Here is a 20,001-nt window from a genome sequence, read left to right on the forward strand (position 1 = left end):
GAATGCTGCTTCTGCAGAAACGGAAAAAATGAGGTTAAACACATTTCAGGTTGAATCAAACGATATTTAAGAAATTCATCTCTTATATTATAAACAATAAACTTATTGTTCGAAATATATGATTTTTACAAAAGACATAAAACTATGAAAAGAAATAGAATAAATAACAATTACATCACCACACTATTTTTAAACTATAAAATATATTTGAATGACTGAAAAAATTTCTTCACTTCTCTTGTTTCTTGTTGTAACCGTAGGAGTTAATTGCTGAAAAATAAACATAGTATTAATTAGGTACTCAGTGTATTTCCATGAGTAGAAAGGTATTTAATTAATGGCTCCGTAAAAAATAATAGGATAATGTTCTCGAAGGTCAAAATCGGGTAAAAATATTCGCTTTTCTCCTCTCGATAAAAATAAACACTCACCAGCATATTCTTTATCACATTTGACGAGGAGCTGTAACCATTGGTCTCCTGTTACTCTTGGTAAATCTCTGGTACCACCGTAGCACAGGGGTAAGGTGGATGGATCCATATATTTATGAAGAGATTTTCTATCAGTTCCATGGAAGATAATTCTGCCCCGCAATTTTTCCCTCAAGAAAGGTTTGAAAAGTGCGAAGACCATCTTGAAGATGTAAGGTTGATTGACGATGTGGATGTTTTTGACCCTCAGAGGTACACTGTCCTGATGGTACAAACAGTCAAAATGAAATAAGAGTTTGTTTCATTTCGATTAAATCCAATATAGAGATTTTCGAGTAAAATTCGATGAGCAATAATAGAGGAATGGTAGAAGATTTCAAAATACAATTGTTTTTATCTCTCAGCGAAGATGACTTATCCCCAACAAGTGAAAAACAAAGATGTATATTTTCAATCCTATTTACCTGTAGCCAATCAACGATACGTTTAGCGAAGGATGGTGTGAATTTGGTTGTTTGTGCTAAGCTAAGGCCATCCATGTCAAAGATAACTACAGCTCCAGCTACTTGGGATTCAGGTTCTAGCATAGCAAGTTCCAAGAATAATACACAGCCCTTGAATACTTCATCGAGCGATACTTTACTAGTATCCCATTTTTCTGAAAATAAATTGGTTATCTTTAATTTTTTCGACTATTTCAAACACAGTAGAGGAAGGCGTTAATTTGTTCCTATATACTACAGTCTACAGTGTATTTGAACCACCTACATGGTTACGAAATTGTTCAGTGTACCTATGAGTTTTGACATTCTTATATTGAAAAAAAGTACCATCAGACAACTGCCTGGGGTGTCTAGGTGGAAATATAACTTGAAATTATTGATTAGTGCCCACTGGACCATAAAACACCTGTCAAAACATCGATTTTTGGTGATGAATAAACCGGCCGTACAAAATCGACTGAATTTGTAACTTTTGAATATGAAGAACATGCAATCGGGTATCTTTTAAATCTCGTATAATTGCCTTCTGTAGCACAGAAGTGAAATCGTTATGTAATGGAAAACAATAATCATATATATTTTCACTTCACTTACTTCCTAATTCAATAACTAAGATTCTTCTTCCACATTGATCTCTGTTTGGTAAGACTGTGAGAATATTGGCTTTGAAAATGTTGGTTTCTTTACTAGGCATCAATCCATCATACATATCAGCATGCTTCACTTTGAAGCTGTAGTACCTCTTGATCTACAAAAAAAAAACGACAGAATGATATTTGGAGTACACTTTTATCATCATCAATGTTGGGAATTAGTGATTGCGAAAAGAAATTGAGTTTCATTCTGTTGTATAACATTATAATAGTGAAAAACCCCTAATTAAATCTCTTTTCCAGACATGAGCCCTGAGAATGTGAAAATGGATTCTATAGGAAATAGCTTTCTGCTCTGAATCAATTGAGATTATAAATATTTAGGCAATTATAATTCCAATGATATACAAATATGGAGATGATGCCACAATTATAAGGCCAAGAATTTCGATATTACCTGAGCAAGTTTTTCAATGTTAACATTTCAAGGCTCATAATTAAACATCGCGAATAATTCGTTTTTTATATTTACTTCAGTTTTTTGGCCATATACCGACTAGTAGGGATCTGATAGATTAAAAATCTAGATCTAGAGATGAAGAATAGGTTAATGCTTCAGCTCATGTTTATTCAGTGTTTCCAACAAATACAGAGTCGAAATGAAGTTCCAAACAGGTTCTAATTATAGGTATTCCATAGATATGACGGAGGTAACTTACCAGATCTCTAGCACTCTCGGGATAGAATTTGCAAGGCCGTAAAAATCGGATGAGCCAGGCATCGTTATCGAGTGGCACAAATAAGTCTTTTTCCTCTGAAAGAGAACATCAAAATGGTGATGAATCTTGAGAAAATCGAAATGGTTAATCAAATCAAGTCACAGTTAACTATTACTGAGCATCTTTAAAGCAAAAACATACATCGTAATTCCAAATATACTTCCGTAATAGAACAAGGAACAAACCTGCATTCTGAAGAGCAAGAGCTATGAATGGAATTTGCGCTAAGTTGGTATGCAAAACATTTAAAAATCTTGCCGAACGTTCGGTACCAAATATTTCAGTTTACCATCACCCACCTGAAGATGTTATTCTAACAGCGAAACACGTGTAGTGGCTTAACAACTCATTCTCTCGAAAATCATACAGTTTATCTTCAGTTCACTCATAGATAATTTTCATCAAGAATCGGCCACATCAATTCAATATTTAAAAAAATAATTGATTACACCATTTTTTGGAATTTCACAAATATATAATCACAAGGGAGCGACTCCCTAGTTCGGGAGATGAATGTTGTTTGAAAAATAAAGGTGAAGACCATGAGGTTATGACACATACCTTTCAATAAATCACGAAGCTCCTTCACAGCTTCTCTTGAGACGTCCGGTGTTTCCCTGAGCTCTTTTCTAGCAATTTCTTGGGCTTCTGGTTTCAAATCTTGTAATTCCACTTCCAGCGTCACTTCTCCGAACCTTACAACCGGAATCTCATCCATATCAGACAACATGGTTGGTGCAACTGAAAAAAATCTCAATAGAATTTTTCGTCTACATCAGTATCATTTTAGAAGATGGATATTTCTCCAATCGACGCCAATGACCCATTTTTTTAATGATCCCATTTAATTCCGAGTTGTTTGCATGGATAAAGAAACACCCTATATATCCAATCGATTTGGGAATCATTAAATGGAAATAAAACACTAGTAAGATACAGGATATCGAGTTCGGTACTTAAAAATCGGGTTCATAATCATATATCAAATAAGCCACGTGTTAGTTTTTCCTCAAAAGCACTATAATAACTGTTATCCCTGCATTTTAATTATGTTTATAATGAGAAAAAAGGACAAAATCCATTTGGATCTACAAGGTCAATAAGCGATGTTGTTTTCTCAGTGGAATGAATTTCAAAATACATGTTAAAGACGAGATTGATTTCTAATTATTGATTTGTACAAAGAGCAATGTGTATGTTTTTTTTTGGAATTGTAATACATTCTATAACTTATAATCAACAAACATCAACTTTAAAACGATCCTTAAATGCAGAAATTGTGTTATATTGATTCGTCGCAATTGAGAATTTTCTCCTCCTCTATAAATTTTTTGAATTAAGGTCGACTGCTTCTTATACGAAGTGGATTACCTCACTGTCATTTCCGATATTGAAAATTCCGAATTTAATATTTTTTATTGCAACCTCGATCCCAAGAACGATCGATGAAGAAGTTGTTTGGATGAATTCTGACTCACCTTCAATATTAAGTGTGTTTGCAAGATAAAGATTTTAACTTTTCGGCAGCAATCACTCACGTAATTCACTGAAAAGTGATGCAAAAAGGCGTTGGAATAGTATTTAAAGAAATGATTGACACCTACGCTTGCAATAGATAAAATTTGGTCGAATTTCATTTCCGGGTTGATGAACCCTGTGTAGGGACGTCGATTGAAACAAATAGGAATTAAGAATCAGACCTGTCCTTATTTTAGGTAGGAGACTAAAAGTGTGTATTTTATTAATACAGGGTGATTCATAACTATTGGGACATAGCCTAAGGGCAGATTGTTTGGGCCTAAATATGGCGATAGGACCCAATATACCTCAATAAAATATTGCTGTGGAAAAAGATAGAGGGCGTTAAAGTTGAATTTTTTATAAGGAGATAGAATAATATTTTCTTCGAAGTTCGAAAATCCTTTATTGAAGGAATCACAAAAGGCATAGAAGTCGGAGGAGGCTACGTAGAACATTTAATTTAAGTTTATTCCTTTTATGTTATACATTGTTTTTAATTATGCTTTATCGTCAAAATAAATGAATAAAATAAAGAAATCGTTGCTTCAAATCTCCTTCCGGTGCTCTGAACTGTTCAATTGTGTTTTTCTTAAAAACGGATGAAAAAATATACAGTGAAATTATTAGAAAAAAACGAAAAGAAATTCAACTTGAACGCCCTCTATCTTTTTCCACAGCAATATTTTATTGAGGTATATTTGGTCCTATCGCCATATTTTGGTACAAACAATCTGCCCTTAGCCCATGTCCCAATAGTTATAAATCACCCTGTATAAATTCATAACTTTCCAATAACTCTTATCACAGAATTCTGCCATTATGTATATAAAAAAGAACATAAAGTCCAGGTAATACATTCACTGCTACCTATAATGGTACTTGTGTGCTAAAAATCAGGCAAAGGAGTAGGTAATCGATATTATCAATGATCATGGAATGCTTGAAATGAAGCGACAATGCGATTTAAAGGTTTCATGATATGTCTCGTTCAATTTTCACGATAATTTCAATCTGAGTATCGATATAATTCGGCTCAGAATCCATGGTCATCATTTATTTATCGTTTATTATTTTTTTCATTCATGAAAGATAGGTAGGTACTTATCTTTTTTCATGAGCATTCTTCCCATTTGGTGAATAATCATACCATCGACAAAAAAGTTTATTTTGTAAATATGTATACGGAGTGCTTAGTGAATTTTGTACAAGGTTAGAATATCTAGATTCAGAATATACAATATCATAATTTCGCAGAAAAAGTCTTACGATTTTCGTGATACTGGGCATTTACTAACTACCTACAAAATCGCTGCTTACTTTAGTGATATATGTCTACGCTTTCATAGTAATGCCCCAAACGGTTTTTCAAAAATTGATGCAATTTTCCAAGAAATAGAGGAAAGTTCATATCATACTAGTGCTCAATCTTTCAAATGATAAAAATATACGAATTTTGATTACCCTCTCAAAATTGAAAGAAATATGTGTAATTCCCCAAAACAATATATACCCCCTTATAGTCGAAGTCGACGGAATTTTGATAACGTCAAACAGGAATAGTCCAGGGGAATGAACCATAAATTGAACTGACCTCTAAATAATGCTATGAATTTTGACAAAGATTCAAAGATACATCAATAAGTCGAAAATATGCTACGCCTCCTTATTTTTTTTAAGAAATTCTTGAATTCAAAACTGATGTGATATATGTAAAGAAATCATGAATGACGCCGTAGGATTATTTGCTTAATTAAGAAGACTTTCCCGGCATATTGTACTAAATTGAAATTTGATTCATTTGGAACTAGAATTTTCAAGAACTCGCCCCATTTTTTAGCATAATCTCATCCCATTCGAAAATTAACGAGATATATTGGTTAACAGATCTACTTACTCGGCATCTTCACTGTTTATTTATTATCAACAACACACAAGAAATTTTAACACGTTCTGGTGAAAGACACCTGTATTACTGACCACTAAATAGGTAGAACTCGGTAAGAAGTTCACAAGAAGTCATCAACAGTTCCTCAATGAGCGCATGCGTTGGCTACTTAATTGATAGAACTGATCTCTAATGTTACTCTGCAGGAAATTCCACATTGCATGAAGTGAAATTACATTAAATTTCGATCTTTTCTGACCTTGAAAACTCAAGGTAGATCACTGGGATCTGATTCGTTTTGCCGGTAGTGGGTGTATCTAGAGCAGTAATTTGCAGCACGATAGAGCATTGTACAACTAATTGGGTTCAAAATGATATGAGATATGTATTTTTTTCATAAAGTGGAGGTAATTGTTTTGGACTGACTTGGAAGCAGACACGAAACAAAAACAGCTATTTTCCAGTGAGATGAACTTCGTGTTAGCACATCAGCTCCATTTCGATAAGCATCCAGACAGAATACAGATAATCATTGCAAAACTAAATCAAACAAGTTGATTTTAAGATGAAACATGAATGTTCATTGCCTTCAAATAAAACATCACCGCTGTGTTCGTTTCAGAAATTCTTCACAATGTATTCAGAACAGAAAATTCGAAGGCGTCCATCATATAATAGGGAAATTCAGGAGGGTTGTTAAATTCACAGTCAATGATATTTTCGATTATTGCTTCTAATGATTTTTCTTATTCTATATAAAGGGAATTCATTGATATAGCAGGTTGAACTAGCAACAGGTGGGCGGTGGCAGATATCTAACATATCAAGATTTTCCATTCATACATTGCAACCCAAAGCGGAAAGGTGCATTGGGAGTGAGATAGATATTGGCTTTATTTGATAACGCATTCTTTTTCATCTATTAAAACGTGGGAAGGTTATCCTCTCTGTTGAAATTCTTCATTAATGAAAAAATTAACACAAATTATCGTGGATGCCATAATGATAAGCAAACAGGTCCTCTTTCGAATGTCTCGTAATAGAATTGTTTTTCTAGCTATACCAATTTCTCAATCATTAGTTTTCGATTCGAAAGCTTACGTAGTTCACATTTTTAGTTGTCTAGTTTATCAGGATGGTAAATTGTCAAGTGGAAAATTATATGTACAAAGGACCCATTGACATTTCCACCTATTTAAATCTCAAATTATTTCAACTAAATTCATTAATATCATAACAGTTTAATTAGAGAAAAGGAGTCATGTCCTTATGTATTACAATTTGTGACGAAGTGTTTTGGAACATGAAAATTAGTGCTCAATCTAATAACAACACAGCGTTCTGGGTTTAAAAGCCGATTGGCTGAAACTTTTTTAGACACATTCATAGTCGTTTATTCTGGATTTTGAAATATTCCTAATTTTGATGCAATAGAATGAATAGTATATCGAGCCGGTTTGTTTACTTTTCTTGAATAAGCGAATAGAATCTTAATGACACAAGAATCATCAAATAACTATCATTATGGAGTTTTTCCACTTTCTAGGAAATGTTCCCTAAAACAGCAATTATTCTAAATTGATTATTTATTCATGCAAGCTCGATACGTGATTTTTGACAACAACTGTAGCAAAAATGTTCTCTTCCTATAACCAATAAGAATGTTGCCAAATGAAGAAAAAGGTTTCTACACAATAAAGCAGTACCAGTAGGTTACTCAATATTTGAATATTGAATAACCTAAATAAGGACTGATGAACATTAGCATCAAGAGAAAATTGTTCGGTTTTCGCATAATCAGTGCGTTTTGCTAATAGCTTTAGTTATGAAATGGCCTCTCTGCAAACATTTTTCACATCATAAGGAAAGAATGATAAGGCCTTAGAGAAAATATGGAACATATGCCATTGTCATCGTCTGGGTTTCGATCTGGGAGAGATTGAACCGGATCTAGTTTCATACTGGATGGCGCTCGAGTACTACTCAATAATACTCAGAAGCTTCTACCAGTATTTAATTAGAGTCCGGCAATTCCTAGCGTTTTTTCATCGGAGAAGAGGCTGTGTTGCTCTGACGAGGTCGAATGATACCGAAACCATGGTCAGCATCTGCTCTTCTTGGGAGGAACGTTCTCCATTTAGTAGTCCCGACAATGAGAAATTATCTAGTTCAATTCAGATACAGAACACTTGTGTATATGCATATCTGCCGGTTGTATGCATCTGAATTAATTTTTATTATTTTTCCCATAACCATTCAAAATCTTCTCTTCACGAGAATCAAGTGTATTAAGTTTTTATAGGATGAAATAGTTGAACCGAATAAGTTTTTGCAGGAAATTGCGGCATAGTAAAACTTCTATAAATTTTCTGCCAAATTTTAGCGAAGATTACGAATTACAGGACTGGATATTGATGAATTTGAGGAGTAGGAGATTTGATACTAGAGTGAATGCATGGGTAATATTGAAACATTTCATAGAACAGCTAGTGGCTGCTCTGAGAAAATACATCGGTGTTTTCGTAGTAAAATATTCTACACGTAATGTACCAATAGATGTTAAAAAAGTATTAAAAGCTGTGGTCCTTTTTTTGGGTTACGAGTGTTCATTCATATGGTATCCGGCATGTTGGTTCATTCTATGTAGAATATTTCACCATGAAAAACCGATGAATTTGAGTTCTTTGCGATCTTGACACACAAAAAAGCAGTATGGTGATATAGAAATTATTATTTCGAAAAAATACATCTGAATGGCAAAAATTTCAAAACTGAGCAGAGTTGATTTAGACAACCAAGAACGCTGCATTTGGAATTAAGAACTGTGATTTAGATTGCTGGCCGCCGCGCTATATTTTAAACTCTTTTCTATTCCGGGATAATAAACAAGGAAGTTGTTGAAAACCCAATCACCTCTCTAATTCACTCAGTTAAGAGACCCAATCCTATCAGAGCTATAACGTATATCTGAACGTATAGGAGATACTTGATTACTCCTTGAGTATTTTAACAACTTTGTGACTGTACTGTATGTGATAAGATGAAATTAACTCAACGTGCTTGTAACAGGTAAACATCAAATTATCTGAAGTCCTTTACACATAAATCCGGTTAATGTTAAATTCGTTATTGCCAACCAGAAAAATGTCGATGAAATCATTGGACAGTTACCACCAGATCACAAATTTCTAAATGGAGTTATACTAAAAACTTCATTAATATAAATGTTTTACAGTATTAGAAGCTCAATATTTCGAGTTTCTCTTGAGCTTCATTTGGATCCCAATGAAAAATCATCAATTCTTCCTTCTCGACAAGTTAGACAAATTAGATTTTGACGAATATCATTTTCCCAGGACTACTTCAATTTCCTAAATAATTGGTAGTTTGCTGTAACTAATTTTTTGATACTTTTTTGTCAATGTCATATCATTCAAACATTCTTTCTATATGAATAGCTGTTAAGAAGATTATAACCGAAACAAGCCTAATAAGGAAAATGAAAAAATAATGATGTGTTTTGAATAATTGCTTCAAATAAATTCAACCTATCAGAAATATACCTACTTTTGATAAAGGAATAATGTCTAGTTAACCTTCACACTCAATGAATTACAAACGAAGCCTATGAATAAAGAAGAGTTCTTATATCCTCACCTGTGGATCACAACTAAGATAGAAGAATAAGAACGAACAGTGCGAACTGAGAAAATTATCTCGCTACAATGTGAGTCTGGAACCGGTAGAGGAGCCCAAATAGAACTGAGTATTTTGGATCTTCTTTCTCAACTCATTGGAAAGATCGATAGTCATTACGTCGATACTGCAAAAAATAGCCGTAGGCATTGTTAATGGAAGTGGAATTGTGTATATTACATGTATGTGTGTCATAAGGTATCTATCTAATTGTTCTACTCAGGTAGTTAACTAGAAGATGGATTAGTCATGACCACTAACTTTTTCGTCAGTAGAATTGATAGACGTTGAAGAAAACTTCATGAATGATCACGATATTCATCACGGGAGTAACATGATTATGAAAAAGAAGATGAATACTTTTTTATTACGGAAATGGTTGTGAGATAGTTCAAAGTCCGTTGAACAATTTAAGAGGTTGGAATATTTGTTGAATTTTTTGACTGATGGTGATTTCTGACACGAAGATCGAGTAAACTACCATAACTTCTCAAGTTATGCGAAAGGATATCTTCAGGAATGAAAAAAGGTGTTTTCGATATTTTCTTTCAACATTTGTATAATGAGTTCTACACCCATTGATTCTTCGAATACCATTGCAATATTTACAGGAGTGTTTCACTTGGATTCAAATCGCTGAATCCAATTGAACGATAGAATGACCATCCATTTCTGCATTATTCTGGTTTTTCCAGAAAACGTCAAAAATTTTTTTGCACTATATACTAATAATGCTTCAACAATACTCAATTCGATTATGGGTATAAATGTATTGGCAGTTTTACATATTTTTCAAGCCATTTTATTCAAAATGACCTGAGGAAATAAAATTGATCCATATGGTATAAGATCCAATAAGTACTGGATGTATGTCAAATAATCCCTATCATCACATTTGACATCAAGTAGGTACCTACATATTTAATGAACTATGCATATATTTCAGGAATTTCGACTTAAAATTTCCTCAGGGTTATTTAGATGAAATCGCTTGAAGCAGAATGTGAGATAAGAACTATAACATTCATATATTTGAATTGGTAATTGATTTAGGATGATAAGGAAAATATGACAAAAAAATGGAATACCTACTCTAGATAAATTTTGCCATTTTCGAAAAAAAAAACGGTTAGGAATTGTTTCTATATCCTTCGATTTGCAATACCAGTAAAATCGGCGATTAGTTTTTCTTTGCATTTGGTGTTACTGTAATCACTTCGGCTATATCTTGAAAAATACGATTGGTTTTGTTCAATAAATGAGTCACAATACAGTTATCCGAGAAACACGGTAAATTTTGTGCCCCATGGATTAATTTACAACAAAATTTGATCTCATTCTGGAGATAATAATATCAGGGAAGCCTTGAGCCTTATTTCAGATTTTTGCCAGGAATGCCCCCTGTTTTGGGTCGTCAAAGATTCATGACTACATGACTTGTCAATATTCAGAATAATTTCGCAGCATTCAATCACAACATTTTTCTCTAAAATGTTAAAATTTAGGGAGCAGAAATTAACCTAATCTGTAGGTATATTATACAAAAAATGCATTCTCTTGACTACAAACTATCGCCTAAAGGTTTTAACGCTAAACTACAGACGTCACGAAGTAGACTTTTTTCGACATTTTCATTTTTTACAAACTGTTTTGGCTATAAGTAGGTATTTATCAAATCAGTAATGACCATCTTGATTTTCCGAAGACATTTTACAATAGTAATCACAATAAGAATAACTCTGTATCGATTCATACGAGCAAACACGATTTTTTCTTTTCATGAATTTAATGATAGATTAGCCCCAAAATTTTCCTGCTCACCTTCTAAACCAGTCGAATTTCATCAGAAAAAGAGATGAAGGTCGACTTGAAGTTATTGGGATATAATACTCCTCAACGGAACTCGTAAAATGAGATTCTGTTTTTTTCCCATAAATTAATAATGATGTTGATGGATCTAATATAAATAGATATAATGATGTTTGAAGATGGCATTGTGTGCACTATGTACCAATGATGCTGTGGGACTAACGTCGATCCTTTGCGTTGGTGTGAACTGTGCATTCTGACTATTTTGAAGTGTAAGAGTCTCTAGCCACTATGCTGAATTGAATACATATTTCAGCACCAAAATGTTGATTTAACTTTGCTCATATGTGATTTGTTAATATTCAATATATTCAGTACTGAAATAAGTACAAAATTTAGTGAAGTGTCAAGCGACTCTTATGGTGGGTTCCTGCAGAGTTACTAAGAACTAATTCCTACTGAAGAAACCATCTGACGAATAGATGATTCTTTTTTTAGGTCTCAGCTCCTAGGAGCTCTGCGTAAACCCAACATAAGAGCCGCTTGCCTTATTACTAATTTTCTAAGTACCTTATGTAAATAATAGAATCAAGAATAATTTCCTTGCAATTATGTTTTTCGTGTTACTTAAAAAACATAACGTATAGAGAATATAAAAGATTTCTTTCAATCCCATAATTGTACTTCGATTTGTATCATGGCAGAGTGGTGAAGGAATTTTATTCCCATAACACGATCTTCAGTTGTTACTGAATCGAAAATCAGTAAAATAAAATATTGTTCAATGATCTTTTCTCTCTCCATTCAAACCACATGCATATATCTACCCATACTCCAAAAGAGTTGAACGATAAGTGGATATATTTGAAACCTTCCTACTTCAAACTAAAATTGGTTTTTCATTATCACAAAAAGTTATACCTACTTTGTTAATCCTCCTATTAAAAATCATGATCCTCAGGTTTATTATGTATTTTAATTAGGTATTGGTCATATGTGTTTTTATAACATCGATTAGGGGACAATCTTTTCACTAAATCATATAGTTGTTGAATATTTGTACAAAAAATAATCATATTCAGATTTGAACACTAAAATAGTCCAAATATGAAGTTTTCTCTGAAAAACATGGTATATCCCAAAAACAGACCTGAAAACCCAATTTTTCCACAATTTTTGAATCGCTTTTCTGATAACTGAGTTTGGGAGGAAATACCCAATTCAAATGGAAAAAGACGTCAATAGAATTCGAATGAAATCTATATTTGTGTGTAACTATTAGGTGGGTACTAAGACGATGCTGATGAACTTGGAATATGTTCAAGGTCGCGTTTGAACAGGTTTTTTTTACACAGGCGTGGATGGTTTGACGTCAATATGCAGTGTTCAGGTGATATCAGGGCATAGGGCATTTTTCAAGAGGCATTCTTTGAGTTGAAAGTAAGACTTCTAATCATTCATATTTTTCAGGATTTCTGTTGCGAATCTTCATTGAAAATTATAGTATTTTTTGATCATGACCAAAGAGAATTTTGACTATTCTACAATTGCGACGAAGGTTCTTTCATTTGCACAAATAAACAAACTACTACCCCTATCCATCAATGGGGTAAACATTGTAAGCTAGCTATTCACGCTTTGAAGGGAACGGTATGCACGTGCATGTGCATGCGCAGTTTGATCGTATTGAAATTAATTTCCAAGTGACATGCGTAGACGGAAATTTCTCCGATGGGAAATGAAAGCTTTTTGAGGTAAGTAGTCATGATGATTTTATGGAAGCAAATATAGTCGAACATACTGAGTGGACTTTTCAAAACGAAACAGACGAGATAACAAAATGAATGAATTTATTTCGAACAAATTCCCGGTCATGTCGATTTTGTATTCGAATTGGAGAACTTTTAAGATCCAATTCACAGCTACATATATAGCTCCAACACCTAGTGTTACAACACCAACCAGTGTTGGGAAGGGAAGGGAAGGTGATATCTCATTTGAAAAGCCTTTTTCTATCTTCAGTACAGTCCCCCCCCCCCCCTATTTTTATTCAGTATAATTACACATTTAAATTTTTTACAGTAACACAGAACCCACCCACACTTGACTTACTTTATGTACAGTAACTACTGGTCATTTCAGTTAGCATGATGCGCGAATCCATTGAATTTTCTCTTATTTATTCTTAGGTTTCGATGATAATCGTTAACTCTCATGCTTGCATGGGAAAACCAATTCTATTCAAAAAACTAATGTGAACATTTCGAAAACGAATGGATTGAACGGAAAATAAAGCAAATTTGCTCAACCCAGTATAAAATTGCTTTTCAAATGAAGTATAATTTACACCATCTCACCTTGTCAAAATTTAGGGGTTGTAACTGTAACGCTAATGGTTGAAGATATATGATTGCTAATTTGATCGCAAAAGTGGTCCCTCTCGAATCAACTATTGACATGTCTGGATATCTTCTATCTTGTCTGATTCGTTTTCAAAAGCCTATTTATTAGGTGTAGCCTCCCTTTTTTGTGTACAACATACTCACATTATTATACCGATACGATATACTCAATGATGAATATTGTATTTCTTCTTTGCGAGTTCAATATCAATTCATCGATCTGTAATTTCATAGGAAATAAGTAAATAAAGATAGATATTGTTAACTCTATATAGCAGTTTGCATCTGGATTAATCTGACGAAAGTTCAAATTTTCAATGGATTACTTGTTAATTAATTTATTTGGTAATGAGAATTGGGAACAAAGAAAACATTCAAACAAAATGGTGAAATCGCCAACAAGATGTATTATTCTATACTCTATAGTTCTATAAACGACTATGAATTATCCTTCGAATCTTCTTTACTCACATTCTGGAGGAACTGGTTTGCTTGTAATGACAACAACTGGCTTTTCCTCTTCCTCCACTTCCTTAACCTTTTTTCTGCCCCACATTGTATAGTTTCTTATTCGGATTTTTAACTTATCAGGCGTTTATTCACAATATATAGGAAATCACTTTTCTTTAATATTGACCAAAAACTACACTTGATCGGAAGTAAGAATTTTAATGACAGTTTTCAGTTCCATTAAATATAAGAGATCATTGGTAGATTAATATATATCTATTATAATTTAATTATATCTGATTAGATAATTAGATAAAAAGTAGCATTGATGGATTGTATGTTACAATTGGATAGTGATTGACTGATCGCTAGAGTAACTTTGATTAAATTGAGGAATATTAGCACTCTCAGACTTTGATACATGACAAATTGTTTATGGATTTATTAAGTTTTAAAGTCCATGAACTGCACTGAAAAAAATAGAGCCCGCATCCACCATATAATCTTTAGTTCAATCTTTCAATGGGCTTCACATTATTGACCTAAACTCAATATAATTATAAATATATAGAAAACTGTTCATGATCACCACATAAAGTTAACTGTTTATAATACATTTTCATATTCTCGTGACTAGAGTTGAGTTTTGGATTTCGATCATTTCTCAAAAAGGAGGTAGGAATTCGGTTAGTTCTATTATATATCTTGATTTTCTAATTCATCTAAACCAAAATAACTAATGAATATTGTATGAGAAAAATGTTATAATGAAATGAAAACATACAAGTTTACCATACATGTATTTCAATTTATTTCCTTTGAATATTTTGACGCTCTCTCAAAATAAGTATAGGTATAAGTATATGTATTATTTTTCATGTATCCAGCTTTTTCTTGAAAATGTCAGTTTTGTACTCCATCTTTAATGTTTCCTCTCTCTGCTCTTTCCAGCTGTTGGACTTTTTTATTTAGAATGGAAGTCTTCTTAACTCAAAAATTTCCGATGAAAATATTCATGAACACTCAATTCAATTCTGGATGAGTCATTTCAATTCTGTACACACAAAAACCAGAAGAGGACTTGCATCAAAAGTCAGAGTTCTTTTGAGTGGAGTCAAATGGGCATAATTCATGAGTTTCTAAACAGCGAGCTCCCGTGAAAAATATCAGCTATCTATCATTTTTCCATAGCCCTTATTGACGAGGACTTTATTTGACGGATCGTCAGAAGATAACACTTCAAGAATTTTTGGATGTTATGTAGATATTAGAAAGAACAGAGGTATATTTTGGAAATGAATCATCATTGAAGGAAATCAAAATTTTCACTAAAGATTGAATCAGTGCTAATATGAATCTAACAAATGATTCAGTCAAGTTGCACTTTGATTTGTCGGTGTGAATCATCAGATCATTTTAATCAGTCATGAAATTAAAACCACATAAGCACTGTGCATGAATTATCTAATTCTCGATAAGCTACTGAATGTAAAAAAGTTTATTTCGAAAGATATGCAAAACATCATATATTATTGACCTCATACATTCCTCCGAAAGTAGTCCATGTCTCCATTTCAATCCAATTTTTTTCACTGAAAAGGCCACCAGATTCATCAATTAACATTGATATTCAAAAATTGTATTCTCTTCATACCCTACTGGACATGCATAATAATTCGATAACACAATATCGGAGCAACTGAATAGAATACCTGTTTTATTTTGGTGGAATTGATATGAGTAAAATTATAATGCTCTGTGGGATAAAATACACAATTGATTGAAGTCCTTAAAAAATTCGAATTTTGTGGATTACAGCCATTACAGGTGCCAGAGTCGTGAAAGTAAAAGGTGAACTGTCTTCTCTTTAGACATATTCCACACATGTACCATGCACCAGTGGCGGTTCCAGGAGTGATTTTGAGGGGGGGCATAATTTTGTACTTGAAATTCTGTAATGTTTTTGTTGGAAAAAAAACGCCAATTTGAATATAGGGTTTATCTTTGAACGAAAACTACTCTGAAACTTATTATTATTTGAAAGGGGAAAAAAATCATTTTTCGAGATTCGAGAGAACAGGTATTTCTCTCAAATTCTCAAAGAGCAACTATTCGGATAATGAATCTCGAAATTTCATCGAGCTAGGTAAGGTTAAATTTTCACAAGCGTATCTCACAGAAAAAAATGTAGATCTAAATGTCATATATATTCTAAAGATAGCAACTCTTTTAGTAATGAGCCTCTAAATTTCATCTAGCTCGTTGCAGTAAAAGTTCCAGAAGCGATGTTGGTAAGTACTCAATCATTTGCAAATGAAGCCTGGACAAAACATGATTGTAAGATGAACAATTAATAGTACTTAGTATTGTCAAGTCATGGATCGCATAAAAGTGGCATGCATTCGATTCATGCGACATAACAGGTGGATGTAAAATAGCTAATAGTGAGTCATTATATAAATGGTACCTACTACTTCTTGTAAGAATTATAGGAGACCAGATATACATTGGTTGCTGGTTCGACATCTTTGATTGTATATGAAGCTATTCGTCTGTCTATCAAATCTTAGAATACATATGACAATCTGATAGATTGGCATGTTAGCTTCTTTGCATCTATGTTACGTTACCTGTTTGTAGCATGCGATAGGTACATTTGATTTTTGTTGCAGTAGAGAGTACCTAGAGGCTTTGAGTATTCAAAGGTTAATACTCAAGGCTAGAGGGGAAGGACTAGAACTGCTAGTGGTATATCTCTACCGTGAAGGGTTTAAGGGTATCATAAACTAAATCAACAAAGGTTTCGGTCAATCAATGTTTACGGATTGATGAACAGATGTTAGAAGTTACTCATAAATGCAGGAACAATCCTTGACCTATCAAAAAACTGCTGTTATCAACTCTGTTCTTAGAAAACCCATATAATTCTAAATAATGTTATGAACTATACTCATTGTTTTATTCAATTAGTTTGAATGAATTATAAGATAAATTCGTCTTCGATATAAATGATCATACTCATTCCCAATTTTGAATGCTCCTAAACAGAATGTCCATATAATTATTCTATTCTTCACTTGCAACGATGCAAATTGGAATTGAAATCCGTGAAGAGCATGGGTGTTGTTTTATTACTTTCGAATCAATAAAAATATTAATGTTTATTTCAGACATGTAGGTGGAACGAACTCTAGGAAAAAATTATCTATATATACACGAAGCTCGCATTGCTTCCACCAAAAATATGTACCTAAGTACCTGCAGAATATGAAATATGAATGATTTATTCAGTTGCATTGAAGTTATCTCGAAAAAACCGCTTATTAAGTGTGCTACACCACACTTGAAAATGACCACACGTTAATCGGTTTTTCCTATATTATAATATTCCTATTAGAATTAATTTTTTGACCCGTCCGAGCGTTTTTTCCATATCAAAGATCCAAATTCGGCATGTGAAAGTTATTGATGAATACTGAGTCACTCTGTATAATAATAAAGCGATGAAAAAGAAATACACTCATGCAGGAAATTGAATTGCCTTTCCAACAAGGTGCTGCTCGAACGTTTTCCTTTTTCAAAAATGAGAGCTGTTAGGGGTTGCGGCTAAAGGGGTAGTGATATCAAACTCATTTGAAAACCCTTATTTGTCACCCTTTCAACAAAATTTACCTGTCCGAGCGTTTTTTCTTAATTCCATCCCAAAGCTCAAAATTCGGTGTGAAAAGTTATGGATGGCCCACCCTGTATAAGAGTAAAAAGTACTGTCTAAGACCTTTTGTATCCATACAAACGCTAGATGGATTACTCAGCTACCCAGCTTTTAATTAGAATGATATATCCATTTTATTTTACTAAGATTGACTATGTGCTGAGCAAACTTATTATACATTATATCAGTTGTTGAAATAGCGAAGTGTTACGTCAATGGTTCAAATGAGTGTTTCATTGTGTATTCCTTTTTTAAACCAAATCCTCACAATGCTCAAAAATCTTGTAGCAATAGGCTAATTCCCAAATATTGAATGTTATTCATTTATTTGTGGATACCAAGACACGTTAATTTCTTATGATGCTTTCGTTCCTCAGATTTACTGAGGGTAGTTTTTAAGGGACGAGTAACTTGAAAATATATTAGATTTTTATTAGCTGTTTCTTCAGATGACATGCATCAAGATAGTATTATTTAGTAATTTTTGTAAAACCTCAACAGGTTAAACCAAAATTGTCGACCACTGCTAGGTAGAAAAGAAAACGAATAAATATATTTTTGAAATATACTTATGCCTGAAATCACTTACTGATTTCGTAATTTTTGGTTCTATATCACCCCTAGCACTATTGGCGAACACTAGTACAGACAACTTTGGTTAGTTAGTTATATTTTTGAAAGGAAAACAATCAAAGATCAATATTTATCTATCATTGAATCTTTTTCTCGAGAAAAAGTTGCAAAAAGAGTTTGATATGTACATATAATCTTGAAAAACTTATTGAACAATTCGTCTAGGTCCGCAGAAATATTGCTCGACATTTCCTATTCACCTTGTGTAATTAAATCTGAATATGATGCTCATTCCGAGTGGAATTCTTCCAGGAGTCGAAAATTTATTCAACTTAACACTCTTCATTCACAATAATTGAGCTGGACATGTCAAATCGAAGTACAACATGCATTTTACTTCTAAATAAACACTATACTTACATTATTATAGGACTCCTATCAAAACTTGACTGTGTTTCTGAAGGATATTCACAATTCGCCGAATATATCTGTTTTCAAAACAATGTGGAACATTTTATTTTCAAGTTTGAGACGACTCATTCTAACTGAGCTGCGATTTTGTTACGATTATTTGTTTTCTAACATGATGTTTCAGGATTGAAAATTATGATTTTGATTTGATTGTATTGAACGGCTATCAATTAGATTCAAGAGTTTCTCATATAGAAGAAGAAAACAGACAAACTGCCATAGTTGAGATTTCGTTTAATAGGTATAAAAAAAAACAAGAAAACAATCGTTCAGAATTGTTACATACCCTTTAGTAATTAATTTCAACAATGAGGCACTAACGAATCAGCTGTCGTGTTTCTTAAATTTTTACCCACTAAAGAAACATGAATGAAAAGTGAATAGAAGTATATGCCAATGTGAATTGAATAAATCACACCGACCAAAGAGAAATTACAATATTCATAAATTGCGGTTACATTAGAATTGTAAACTATTACAATCACAAGGACAATTTCGAGAATTTCACGTTCACCACACGATAAAATTTTATTTTCCTAATGCCATTTCCAATCAGTATCTGATACCAAGGAAAGAAAAAAAAATTTTTTAATATAACAACGTCTGCTTCTTAAAGCAACTCAAAAAAAATAATACTTACGTTCTGGTGGAATCTTGACATATTCGATGTAGCTCTTGTTCTCGTCCTGACTCATTGTCCTGAGATTTCGCTCACTGGAAATACAACTCAATTATCCCCTACAACTGTTCAACCACTGGACCAACTCAACAAGAAGTAGGTAAGTCAGGCACTTCTGTGAATGATAACACAAACTCAGCGCAAGGCTAGTCTTCAATGACACCGTCATCCGCTATGTGTTGATACCGCAAAAACATGCCTGGCCATCACTACCGATTACAAACGTCTCATATGTTTTTAGATTATGATTTGTGTCATAATAAATATGCCCCCTCGTGTGTATGCCGTATGCTGACATCGCACCGGACAATACCGTTTTTAGTGAAGGTGTAGCCGCTCATGTGGATGGAGCAGTGATTGTCGTACCTATTCTTGAGTTGAGCGGAAATGAGATTTCACATCGATTTGGTTCGTCGGAATGAAGGGTTGCTATTTCGCCTTGCAATTTATCTATCTCTCCGGGTGGTTTCTAGGAGTGTGCGTCAGCCTTAGCCCAA

At 33.3% G+C, this 20,001-nt stretch overlaps 1 protein-coding gene across 4 annotated transcripts; it reads right to left on the bottom strand.

Annotated features, from left to right (window-relative positions):
* Window positions 1-65: 65 nt before the first annotated feature.
* LOC123310650 (clavesin-1) lies at window positions 66-19,712 on the bottom strand. Of its 4 annotated transcripts, none has more exons than XM_044894193.1 (7): window positions 19,466-19,712; window positions 2,868-3,047; window positions 2,247-2,341; window positions 1,529-1,682; window positions 896-1,089; window positions 432-693; window positions 66-270 (listed from the first exon to the last, which is right to left on the bottom strand). In XM_044894193.1, the coding sequence occupies exons 1-7, from the start codon at window positions 19,518-19,520 to the stop codon at window positions 230-232; spliced, it is 981 nt and encodes a 326-aa protein (XP_044750128.1). In that variant the 5' UTR covers window positions 19,521-19,712; the 3' UTR covers window positions 66-229. The 4 variants fall into 4 exon arrangements, with proteins under 4 accessions (XP_044750128.1, XP_044750127.1, XP_044750130.1 ...); XM_044894192.1 differs by lacking the exon at window positions 19,466-19,712 and adding an exon at window positions 14,091-14,282; XM_044894195.1 differs by lacking the exon at window positions 19,466-19,712 and adding an exon at window positions 9,370-9,518.
* Window positions 19,713-20,001: the final 289 nt, after the last annotated feature.

This window comes from Coccinella septempunctata, chromosome 4 (assembly GCF_907165205.1).
Source record: "Coccinella septempunctata chromosome 4, icCocSept1.1, whole genome shotgun sequence".
Classification (NCBI taxonomy): domain Eukaryota; kingdom Metazoa; phylum Arthropoda; class Insecta; order Coleoptera; family Coccinellidae; genus Coccinella; species Coccinella septempunctata.

What these genes read in the sequence shown, in the direction of transcription:
- LOC123310650 (XM_044894192.1), bottom strand. Translation starts at nt 14,175, where the DNA reads ATGTGGGGCAGAAAAAAGGTTAAGGAAGTGGAGGAAGAGGAAAAGCCA. An exon ending in CAAACCAGTTCCTCCAGAAT is followed by an intron (nt 3,048 to 14,090) that starts GTGAGTAAAGAA and finishes GATTTTTTTCAG; the next exon opens with TTGCACCAACCATGTTGTCT. An exon ending in CTTAGTTATTGAATTAGGAA is followed by an intron (nt 1,090 to 1,528) that starts GTAAGTGAAGTG and finishes ATTTATTTTCAG; the next exon opens with AAAAATGGGATACTAGTAAA.